At 61.1% G+C, this 11,262-nt stretch overlaps 2 protein-coding genes across 2 annotated transcripts in view; both read right to left on the bottom strand.

Annotated features, from left to right (window-relative positions):
• Positions 1–1,780: 1,780 nt before the first annotated feature.
• Positions 1,781–6,149, bottom strand: PYROXD2 (pyridine nucleotide-disulphide oxidoreductase domain 2). Its single transcript, XM_010000138.1, has 16 exons — positions 5,975–6,149; positions 5,531–5,550; positions 5,241–5,334; positions 5,090–5,163; positions 4,828–4,974; positions 4,531–4,684; positions 4,256–4,317; positions 4,053–4,150; positions 3,503–3,644; positions 3,281–3,415; positions 3,107–3,179; positions 2,841–2,997; positions 2,553–2,707; positions 2,284–2,390; positions 2,069–2,189; positions 1,781–1,851 (listed from the first exon to the last, which is right to left on the bottom strand). The coding sequence occupies exons 1-16, from the start codon at positions 6,147–6,149 to the stop codon at positions 1,781–1,783; spliced, it is 1,785 nt and encodes a 594-aa protein (XP_009998440.1).
• A 1,283-nt stretch (positions 6,150–7,432) lies between these two features.
• Positions 7,433–11,262, bottom strand: part of HPS1 (Hermansky-Pudlak syndrome 1) — a gene marked incomplete at its 5' end in the record, with an annotated part of 4,498 nt that continues 668 nt past the window's right edge. Inside the window, 14 exon segments of the mRNA XM_010000137.1 lie at positions 7,433–7,595; positions 7,861–7,943; positions 8,082–8,195; positions 8,281–8,425; positions 8,622–8,687; positions 8,793–8,915; positions 9,046–9,113; positions 9,185–9,361; positions 9,436–9,603; positions 10,214–10,281; positions 10,390–10,459; positions 10,535–10,639; positions 10,738–10,840; positions 10,916–11,138. Coding sequence (XP_009998439.1) covers positions 7,433–7,595; positions 7,861–7,943; positions 8,082–8,195; positions 8,281–8,425; positions 8,622–8,687; positions 8,793–8,915; positions 9,046–9,113; positions 9,185–9,361; positions 9,436–9,603; positions 10,214–10,281; positions 10,390–10,459; positions 10,535–10,639; positions 10,738–10,840; positions 10,916–11,138 — 1,676 coding nt within the window.

Here is an 11,262-nt window from a genome sequence, read left to right as displayed (position 1 = left end):
GGTATGTTTGTTTGGAGTCGAAGCAGCTGGTTCCTGCAGGGAGGAGCCAGGATCAACACAGCCGGGAATAGCCCGTGAGATCATCGCCACGTTCCACGGGAGCCTGCAGCACCCCCCGACGTGCAAGGGTGCCCGGCCCCCGGAGCCTCTCGCAGACCACTCTCCTACCAGCACTATCTTCCAGCCATGCTCAGGGCATATGCTGGAGCATCCCTCAAGGGTGGGGGTCCCTGGACAGCCTCAATGTGGGGGCCATGGAAAGTCCTGGGCAAGGGCAGGGCTGGGGCCAGCAGCGGAGCCCATGACTCATTTGTGTCTCGACATTTTGAAGCTCAATTACTCCAGTGTGAGTCCAGGAACTCCCTCCCCCCCTCACCTCTGGGATCCCCCAGGGCAGGTAGTGGCAGGGGTGCAGGGCAGGCAAGTTCTGGGTTCCAGCACTGCCTCTGCTTCTGGAGGCAGCAAGAAGGGGACAGCAAGAAGGGGACAGCAGGAGTCCAGTGGACTCTCCCATACCTGTGACCTGCCAGCCTCAGCACGCAGCAGCGGGGGGCTCTGAGTCCTGCTTCTCAGTGTGACTGTGGCAGACTGGAGACCCCCTCACTGTCATCTGCCCTCCTCGGGGCTCACTGGGTGACAGCACCTGCAGCCCCAGGCAGCAACTGCAACAGCTAAAAATACACGGCAGCAGCAGCAGGGCAGCCCCGTGCGTGGGAAGCTGCGGGCAGCGGGGCGGCGTGCGGGGCTATTCTCAGAGGGCTGCGGGACTATTCCTGGCCGGTCAATATTGATTCAGCCAGCTCAGGTGCAACAGCTCAGCCTGGCAGCACTGTATTTAGGGCCCGTCGGGAGGCGAGGTGGGCAGCTGAATTGGGAGCATTGTCTGCGGAGGAAGAGGGCAGGGAGAGGATGTGAGCTCTGTAATCGGCAGCAAGCGGCTCCCGGCAGCAGCCCGGGAGAAGGTCACACCCTGGGGCTGCCTCTGGCTGCGGGGTGGCCAGCGAGAGCTGCTGGGCTGCACGGAGCATCTGCCCTGGGGATGGAGGGATGGGACCAGAACAGTGCAGGCAGCTCCTGAGAGGAATGAGGGGAGGTGGAGGGAGGGACATGGGGGACAGCTGCCAGTCCTGGCCCCTGCAGTCTCTGAGCTGCAGGGTACCTGGCTGCTGCACACACAGCCACTGGGCAGGTAGAGGATGGTTTGGGGGCTCCAGGTAGCAAAGCATGTCTCAGGCAGCTCCATGGTTCCCTGCTTGTTCTAGGCACCTTGGGGTGCTCCAGGCCAGCCCCGGACTGGGTGGCTCAAGCCAAACAGCACTGCATGCACCTGAGCCTGCATCAATGAGCAGATGAGAGGGCAAGGGACTGATTGTCCCCATTCACTGCTTTGGGATATGCCTATCCCCTCTGGAAGGTTCCCCAGGGCTACATCACCAGACACAGTTCAGATGGCACAGTGTAGCCCCCACACTGGCACATTGGGAGCTGCAGGAAGAGCTGAAAAAACTCAGTGGAAGTGCTCAAAGCAGAGCTCAAGACGGGGTTTATTTCTGGTGGCACAGACAGGGGGTGAGCGAGGCTTGCCATAGCCACTCGGTGCCCAGGAGCTACTCAGGCAAGGAGCCACCACATGTTCAAGGAGACAGTAGCAGCTAGGAGCATAAGGGACCCTGCCAGCCTGCACCCACCTGGCTCTCAGGGGATACTGCTGCTCTGGGGTGGCCAGGAAGCTCACTGCAGCCACAACACTGTGTAAGGGAAGCTGGTGTCACCACTGCCATCACAGACGTCTGAAATCCTTGAGGGCTACCTGGGCAGCATTGTGTCCCGCTGCTCCCATCACTCCTCCTCCTGTAAGAGAGGAGGAATGGGGAGCAGCAGGCAGCTCCAGCCCCAGGAGCTGGGGCCCTGGGCTGCAACAGCAGCGCTGACCCAACTCTCTATTTGTGTGAGGGCAGAGAGGGGAGTGGACACCCCCACACCCTGCATGCTGCCCTTGCACCTCTTTCGTGCATCCTGCTCTTTTGTTGCAACCCCCCAGGGGGTCCTGGCTCCCAGTCCTACTCACCTGGGTGGGCTCCACTTCCACACAGGTACAAGCCAGGAATTGGGGACCGGTAGCTCGAGTAGGATGGAGCTGGTCTGGCAAAGTACAGCTGGTCCAGAGACATCCCTCCATGGAAGATATTCTGCAAGCAGAGCTCTCTGTTAACTGGCTGTGCCTGGCCCAGGGCTGTGAGCACACCAGCACTGGCACCAGAGTGTTGCTCACATGATACCCACCCCACCGGGCAGCCCGAAGATCCTCTCCAGGTCTGGTGGCGTTAGGATGTCCCTGCCAACGACCGATGCCTTGAACCCTGGGGCGTAGGCTTCGATGCAGTCAAACACTAGGGAGAAATTAAGGGATTGGTGGACACCTTGTGAGGATGTGGTGGCTGGCCCCTGAGCAGCTCCAGGGTGGCTCTGCCCGTGGGCAGGGACCAGCACTCTTGGTGTTATCCATGTCCACACATGCATTACATACCTGTGTCCATGTATGCGTTACATACCTGTGTCTGCATACGCGTTCTTGGCTGGCTCGCCCCAGTGCTGCCCACCCGCCAGCACGGAGGGGGTGTACTGGGTGAACAGGGACACGACATGGCAGCCCTGAGGGGCCAGCCCTGGATCCAGCACCGAGGGGATGCAGAGCTCAATCATAGGCCTGGGGGAGCAGGACACTAGCTGGGCAGGCAGAGGGGGACCCAGACACCCCAAACCTCTTCCTCCAGCACCACCCACCATGGTTGTCCTGCTCCTTTGCCAGTGCATCAAGGTGCACTGGTGCAGGCTCCTACCTGCTGGAGGGGTGCCCCTGGGTGGCCTCAGTGAAGGCCTGGTGCAGGAGGTGGGTGCCCTCGCAGTTGAGGTGGATGGAGCACTGGTGATGGGGCAGAGGCTGGCCATTGCGAGCATTGGGAGCAGCCAGGAAGCTGGGCAGCCGATCCACTGCCACTGGCCATGGGAGGGGGAACAGGGAAAGGAGGGTGCAGCCTCTTGTTGAGCCTGGTGCCAGCGCCCCTTCAGCAGGGATGGTGGTAGAGGTGGCCCTGCTGGTACCTACCGTTGATCTTGGTGACAGGGGAGCGCGTGTCAATCTGCTGTATCCGCTGCACAAAATCCTTTGGCAACTGCTCCTGGGGTAGGAGGGGCCAGGGCAGAGCCTGGTGGTGAGGGGGCAGGCCCAGCCAGGGGATACCACCATGCCAAGCTGCTGCCAGACCCATGTGCCCCGTACCTGGGGGGTGAGCTCCAGGAAGGTGATTTGGGGGGAAGCGTTGGACAGCACGAGTTTGCTCCTGACCTCAGTCCCATCCTGCAGTGCAACTCCCTGTGCCCGCCCGTCCCTGCCCAGCAGCACATGGCACACCACCTGGGCAAAAGGGACAGCACCTCACCAAGAGCATCCCCACTGCCTGCAGGCTGGCCAGGCAGCTCCCCTCACCCCGACACCCTGTACCTTCTCAGGAAAGATGTGAACTCCATGGGCAACTGCTGCAGAGGCAATGGCTTGAGAAAGGGCCCCCATTCCGCCAGCCACGTAGCCCCAGGCACCCCGCCGTCCTTCCAGCTCACCCATCACGTGGTGCAACAGCACGTACCTGCGGTGGCAGGAGCCCAGGTGAGCCACCGGCCGAGGAGATGCGTCTGTCCCCTGTATGGGCACGGTGAGGATGGTGCCACGGCCCCCATAGATGGGACCATGCCAGCTCATAGGATGCCAAATCAGTTACAGGGAACACCCTTAGGCCAGGACTTGACCGGACCTGGGGACAGATATGTCAAAACAGCAAACGGGCAGTGGGAACTGCTCAGAATCCACACAGCAGGAACGGGGGGCAGCCCCTTGACCAGCCTCAATCCTCCAGCCACCCCAGGCAGGCAGTGGGAGGGGAAGGCAGCGGGGCAGGGCACAGGGCGCTAGGACAGCAGATCCAAGCAGCTGCCAGAACAGAGGATGGCATGGCGGTACAGTGTGACCATGAGCTCTGGGGGAAAGGGACCCTCACCCGCTGCCGGGGGTGTGGGGGCTGGCCATGGCTCCTATCACTGCGTCAGTAGCCAGAGTTGCCTTCAGGGGCTCTGACTCAAACCACTGATCCAGAATCTGGCCCAGGAGAAAAGGAGAACACCAGGCTTGGTGTGGGGGCTGCCACAGCATGCTGGCAGGCAGGGTGGCTGATGGCTCTGTGCTGCTGCTGCAGGCACTTACCTTGGAGATGGGGGCTGTAAGCACCTCATAATAGTGAGGCAGTTGCCGTCCTAGTGCCAGCCCTGGGAGTGCAGAGGCAGTGTGAGACATGCACAGCCATGCCAGGGCCAGCTGCCTGTTCCTGTTGGGTCTGGGGACCAGGCAGTGGGCAAGCCTGCTGGTCTGCCAGCCCAGCTAGAGCTCCTGAGGAGCCAGTGTCCTGGGAAGGACCATTGCCTGCTCCAGGTGCAAGCAAACACCCATGGCCATCAGGGTCCCTTCACATCCAAACGTACCTGCCCGCAGTAGGGGCCACAGGGCTTGCAGGTCCCTGAACTGCTGGAGCAGGGAACCCTTCCCCAGGGCAGCTGTATCCACTGGGGGGGCATCCAGCAGTGGGTCAAGGGCTGACACCAAGCCCCCCATGAATACCTCATACTTAGGGTAAGCCTGAAAGGGGACAGAGAGGGGACAAGAAGGAATGTGCCATGGTGGGTGCAGTGGATACCCCAACTAGGAGGATCCCTGCTGCTCCACTGGGCAGGACAGCCCCTCAGAGGCTTTGCTGTGCCAGGCACGTGGCTCAGCCATACCTTGGCATCCTTCTGGGAGAACTGAGCAATCTGCTGCTGGGTCTGGGCCATGTTGTGCCCCAGCAGGAGGGAGCGGGGCGGGCTCCTGTCCTCCAGCAGTGGGGTAAAGGAGTAGGGGTCTCGCGGGAGCACCCTCAGACCATGCCGCTGCAGGACAGGGACATCAGGATGCTGTACCCCGCAGGACTGCACCCTGCAGCAGGCTCACTCTGCCAGCGTTCTGGGAAGTTCTGGCAGCCTGGAGAAGGATGGGTACCAGTACCTGCAGCTCCAGCTCGGTGTAGATCTGCGGTCGCAGCAGGCTGAGCAGGTATGATGCCCGGGAGAACTTGAAGCCTGGAAGATGTGGGGTGGTTGGAGGTACCCATGCCGTGCTGGCTGGGGGCAGGAGGACACGAGGTGCACAGGGGTACCTGGGACAATCTCCTCTGTGACGGCCGCACCACCCAGCACATGGCGTCTCTCCAGCACAGCTGTGCGCACCCCTGCCCGCTGCAGGTAGGCAGCCTGGGAGGAGTGCAGTGTCATGCTGCCCATCCCTTCAGGTGGGATGTGTTCCCGTCACCTGAACCTTCTTGCACACAGTGCCCCCTTCACAGTGCCCTGCCACCAACACCCTCCCTCGCCCATGGCACAGGCCCTCCCTGGTCCCACCACCATCTCCCAGTGATGGTGGTGACATCACCCCACTCTTGGTACTCACTGCCACCAGCCCGTTGTGCCCTGCAAGGAGAGAGGGAGGTGAACTGAGTCCAGTGGTGTGGTGGTCCCACTGCACAAGGCATCCTGTCCTGCCTGGAACACAGGGCTACTACAACCACCCAAATAAGAGGGTTCTGGACACGGCGATACAGGTGGCAGGGAGCATCCTCCCTGTCCCTACAGTCCTCATGCTAACAGTGCAGGGGAGGGGAACAGCATTGGTCAAAGTGGATGCTCCAGCTGTGGCCTGCACAAGCAGCATGCTGGGGAACTACAGTGTGCCCAGCTGTGCAAGGTCCCTCCACCCTCCCTGGCACAAGGAGCATACCCGGGTGCTGCACTGTGCCCACTACTACTGCGGTCCCCACCCAGCCACCCTCCAGCCTACCCTGGTGTCATGGCCAGCTTCCCACAGCCCAGCACGGGCTCCCTCACCCCACGTTACCTGCCCCGATCACCACCGCGTCGTACTCCCGCTGCAGCCGGGCTGCAGCCCCGGCATGGGCCAGCCGTGCTGCCTGCCCCAGGGGCAGACACCAGCCCCGCAGCCAGTGGGACGGGCAGCCCGTGCCCAGCCTTGCCCGGAGCCCAGCTGCCATGGCCACGCAGAGCTCAGCCATGGCTGTCCTGTGCACAGCAGTCTGGACTTTGTTTCTACAGCAGAGCTTTTCCTAGGGCTTCTGGGCACGGGGGGGAGGGGAGAGGGGGCAGGCAGGGGGCAGGGGACACCTTGGTGCAAGGCCAGACACTGCATCCCAGGGCTTATGGGAAGCTGGGTTGGACAGGGACACATGCCAAGTGCTGCCCCTCTGCCCTGTGCAGCACTTTGCCAGGGCTTTGCCAGGGACTTGCAGGCACAGTGCTGGAAACCAGCCCCAGTGCTGAGAAGGCAAGAGGGTTGGCTCCTGCCTGGTGCTCAGCAGGATGACAGGTGCTCCACAAACTGGGCAGAAGGCACTGGGCAGGCATGGAGGGGCCTGAGAGACCCCCCCCCTCCCCCCGGCCTCTGTTCCGCTCCAGGGAGGACCCAGGGGTACATGGCTGGGCAATGAGCCAACAGGAACTGTGAAACAGGGGGAGCCCAGCTCTCCCAAGAGCAGGCAAGCCTCAAGCACAGCCCCGAGAGCAGGGAAACAGGCAGCTTGGGGGTGAGCTTGGCCCCAAATGCAGTACTGTGGCTTGGCAGGACAAATTCCTACCCAGGAGGATGGGGCAAAGGCCCTGCCATGGTTCAGTGCTCCTTGGAGCAGCCCCAGTGAGCAGCACAGAGTGACAAGGGGCTGCCAGAGCACCTCAGGGCTGGCCCCATGCCCAGTCGTGCCCAGGGGGTTTGCACATGCATTGAGCATTCCCGAATGTGTCTGGGAAACACTTGAGCTGCTTTGGCTGTACCCGCTGTTCACAACTGGGCTCAGTCCCACGAGTGACTGGTGTCTGGGAAGCCTGGGTACAGGGAAGGGAATGAGGGATGCATCACCCCAGGGCCTGCACCACCCCCTGCATCTGGGGGTGAAGAAGAAGGGGTATGCACCCCGGGTCACTCCTCCATGCAGGTTTGGCTACACCCGTTTGTTCTCCAGCTAAAGCCCATTGGTGATGCCAAAACAAAGCTATAAATCCTGCTTTGGAAATGCACTTTCCAGCAAGGTAGTGATTTGCCAACAACCTCACACTCTCACTCTCTGCCTGCCCCTGGAGGCTGCTGGGTGCCAGGGAAGCTTGTGGGGAGTGGGAAGGCGGGCAGCTGGAGCCTTGGCCAGGCTGGAGGATGGGAAAGCTGCTGGTGGCTGCTTGCAGGCACAGCTGACTGCACGGCACACAGACATCAACAAAGCAGCCCAAGCACCAGGATCACCGACACTCCTGCTTTAATCCTGTCCTGAGGGAGGTGGATGGAGTCAGCTCAGAGCAGGGGGATGCGGGAGGGCTCCCAGAGGTGCCGGGCCAAGTCACAGGCCTGCTGGACCACGAGCTCAGAGGGAATGATGCCCAGGTGCACAGTCAGCAGCTCGTAGCACTTCACTACCTCTGCCTGGTGGTTCTTGCTGTAGTAACGCAGTAGCTTCCTGGGGAGGAGAAGACAGGGGGGTTTGCAGGTACAGCACAACCTGACATCCCCTTTCTAACTACCCAACCCCTAGCAAGTCTCTGGCAAGGACACAGTGCCCATCTGCCAGCTGGACAATGGTACCAGGTTGGAGAGACAGGCTGTTGCCACCCTGGTGACACCACAGCACTGTTACCACCCTGCAGCAATGTCCCAATAGCAAAAGCATCATTCATGGGGACAGCACACCCTGGTGCCAAACTGCAGGGTTGGGGACTGCTCACCTGTAGTAGTCTCCTGCCAGCATTCCAATAGGAGGAGAATCATCTGAGAGAACTGGCACCTCCATCACCTCCAGCTTGTAGCCCTGGGGAGAGATGACAGCAGAGGACCGGAACAAGGAGGAGACTGCTGAGGAGCCAGAGCCACCTGTGCCTACAGCCTGTTCCCCACCCTCAGAAGGTGCTGGGGGAGAGGGGCTCAGCCCCTTCCTGGCCCCACATACCAGCTCATTCTCAAACCAGAGGAAGTAGGAACAGCAGTAGTCACCATCCTGCAGCACAAGTGTCGTGTAGCCCTTCTGTAGATATCGCCGGGCCAATGCAACCAGGGACCAGACCTGGGGGACAAGGAGAACCTGAAGCCTGAGCAGACATCACCCTCTCCTGTGGTCCCCACACCACCCCCAGCCCCACAAGAAGTACCTTCCTCTTGATGAAGGCAGCCAGGGGGCCCTTGCCCAGCTCTGAGCTGGACTTCTCTGTCACACTGAGTGATGGTGCCATCATCTGCCCAGTCGTGCGGTCCACATAGACAAAGTGCACAAGGCCAGGAAAGTCCTCCAGGTATGTGCGTTGGGTTAAGGGTGTCCAACAACTTTGATGCCCTTCCAGGACAGCCCCTGAGCCTTGGAGAAGCTGCCCTACCACACTCCTCCCCAAGACCCTGGTGCTGAGGGGACAGGGGTCACCTCCCTCCCACCTCTACTACCTCCCAGGGACCTCTCCTTGCTGGGCTGGGCTCCCAGCTGCGCAGGGACGGGTATGACACCATGGTGATATTGCGCCTGCTCTTCACCAGTAGAAAGTCCCGCCAGTCCAGCAGCTTCTCCCTGCCAAGAAGAGGCTCAGTGAGAGGCCAGGATCCCCCAAGCCATCCAAGTGCAGCTGGATGTGGAGCAGCTCCCCAGGGCTGCCAGCCACCCCCAGGCACTCACCTCATCAGCTTCTGGGCACGGTCCCGCAGCGCCTGGGACAGGCTATGGCTGGCAGAGCCCAGGAAGAGCTGGCGGTAGACGGAGCAGAGCTGCCGCTTCACATTGGCCACTGCCTGCAGCATCCTGAGCCAGGAGATACAGTGCCAAGTTTTGTCCCTGGGTCCCCAGTGCTGCAGGGACAGCCATGCCATCCCTCAGGCTGGGAAAGATTCCCGCCTGCTCATGAGACTTTCTCTGGCCATGCTGTACTCACTCCAAGGAGCTTGCAGTCTCGCTTCGGGAGAATATCTTGTTCTTGAAGTCCACCCAGGCATTCTGCAGCTAGAGAGAGACAGGGCTCAGTGTTCAGCTGTGGGGACAGAGGTACAGGGTTCTTGTGTCCCCATTCCCACCTGGATGTCCTGACCACTCAGCTTCTTCACAAACTTGTCCATGCGCTGCCGCAGCTCAGCCAGAAATGGGTAGGAGCGTGGGGCTCCTGCTTCTGGCCCCTCTTCCAGCTTCCTCTCCAGCACCAAGAAACCATCCAGTAGCTGGTATAAAGTAACGGCCACCTGGGTTGTGGCACCCTGCCAGGGAGGGGAGAGGTGGGTCAGCCAGAACCCAGCCCACTGTCACTTCCCTCACCTTAGAGGCAGCTCACCTTGGTCAGGAGGACAAGGGAGATGCCCGGCCAGAGCGGGAGGCAGTGCATGGTGTGTGGCAGCAAGGGGCAGTAACCTTCACGCAGGTTGGCATCCAGAAAGATCCTTCTGGGATTTGAAGCTTCAGGGACCAAAGGCTCCAAGGTCTGCAGCAAGTCCTCTGCCATCTGGGGAGAGAAGGGAGACACTCAGCCACCTGCAGGGTCGAGACAGCCTGCACCAACCCAGGACACTCTGGAAGGACACAGCAATCTCCTGAAAGCTGCAACCGGGCACAAGTGAACTGATAGAACAGGAGGGGACATGTGGTAAAAGATCAGCAGCAAGTGAAGTGCCAAGGGACCCCAAAAGAGCAGCCGATAGAGGGGAAGCTGCCTGCAAATATGCAGGTTGCAAACACCTTGCACCAAGGCTGGGACTTCCTTGGAGAGAGTGTGTGAGGCTCTGCAGCACCTGGTGGGTAAGCAGCCCAGAAAGGCCAGAGGCAGCAGAGGGAGACACCAGCCTGCTCTGAGGCAGCCCTGGTCCCTCTGTGCCCGCAGCTCTGGATCTGGAGACCATAAGCAATGTCCCAGAGAGAGAATGGTCAGAGCCATCACAGTTATGCACAAGATGGGGGAAGCAGGGCACAGCGCCGGGCACAGAGCCACTCACAGAGCCTGGGGCACTCACAGCTGCACAGCAAGGAATGAGTGACAAGGGCTGGAAACCACAAAGAGCACCAGGACAAGCTGAGGAGGTGGGGAGTTAAGAGGGATCGCAGGACACCTTGCTCACCTGGACTTCTGCAGCATCTGCCTCACTAGCAGTCAGCACCTCAGCGTCCTCTAACCAGCTCTGGCTGCCTGCAGGAAGCACAGCAGGTCACCCTCCCTGCCAGTGCCCCCCCCAGCCCCAGACCCTCCACAGGGCTGGGGGGCATGGGGCAGGGCTGCTGCCAGCCGGGCACTCACCTGTGCTGTCCCTGCCTGGTGAGGGCTTGGGCGTGTAGTAAACCTCAGGCAGTGAGAGATCATCTGTGTCCTGCTGGCAAAACCAGCTGGGTCAGTAATGGGAGCAATGCAGGCAGCCCAGCCAGTGTCCCACCCTGCACCTCACCTGGTCATCTGAGTCCTTCTCTGCAGCTCCATGGGAGCTAGGGCTGCTCACAGGGATGCTCTCACTTCTCTTGGGTCCCTGGGGGAGCATATTCTCTGGTGCAGGCTTCCAAAAAAAGGAAAAAAAATTAAGGCCTGGCCGCCAAGGCATCACCCTGAGGGGGAACCTCAACTTGCTGCCACCCACGCCCAGCTCTGCAGCACCTGGGGACTGAGCTCTTCCTCGGCACTCTGGCTGGGGTACATGTCCTGCACCAGGAGGATGAGGACGAGCAGGTCAGCAGGCCGGATGGAGCTGGTGTTGCGGCTAAGGCCAGAGAAGGGACAGGTCAGCTGGGAGGGCGAGTGGCTGCCCCAGGGAGCATGGTGGGGCCAGGCGCACCTGGAGCAGAAGGCCAGCAGCTTGGTGTGCACCAGTAGGAAGGCATGGGCCACCTCGTCCCCCCCTCGCTCTGGGCTGGTGTTGATGTACTGCACGACCTGTCGCTCCAGGAATTCAATGCACTGCTCGCACAGCTGGGGGTGAATCAGCCGCTCCACGGCCTGGGGGGCAGGAAGGGGGAACGGCTGCTGAGCCCCCCCTCCAGAGCCAAGCAGCCCAGGAGCTGCCCCGTACATCCAGGCACTGCTGCTCTGGAGAGCTGCCCTGAAGAGACCTTCCCACAACCCAGGACTCCACAAAGCCTCCCACCCCTGAGATGCCCTGAAAGGCAAGGGACACCCGGGGAC

Source organism: Chaetura pelagica, unplaced genomic scaffold (genome assembly GCF_000747805.2).
Source record: "Chaetura pelagica isolate M959 unplaced genomic scaffold, ChaPel_1.0 scaffold436, whole genome shotgun sequence".
In the NCBI taxonomy this organism is placed as follows: domain Eukaryota; kingdom Metazoa; phylum Chordata; class Aves; order Apodiformes; family Apodidae; genus Chaetura; species Chaetura pelagica.
This window is presented reverse-complemented; position numbering and strand designations above follow the sequence as displayed.

What these genes read in the sequence shown, in the direction of transcription:
- PYROXD2 (XM_010000138.1), bottom strand. Translation starts at nt 6,149, where the DNA reads ATGGCTGAGCTCTGCGTGGCCATGGCAGCTGGGCTCCGGGCAAGGCTG. An exon ending in TTCACATCTTTCCTGAGAAG is followed by an intron (nt 3,416 to 3,502) that starts GTACAGGGTGTC and finishes CCTTTTGCCCAG; the next exon opens with GTGGTGTGCCATGTGCTGCT. An exon ending in GAACGCGTATGCAGACACAG is followed by an intron (nt 2,391 to 2,552) that starts GTATGTAACGCA and finishes ATTTCTCCCTAG; the next exon opens with TGTTTGACTGCATCGAAGCC.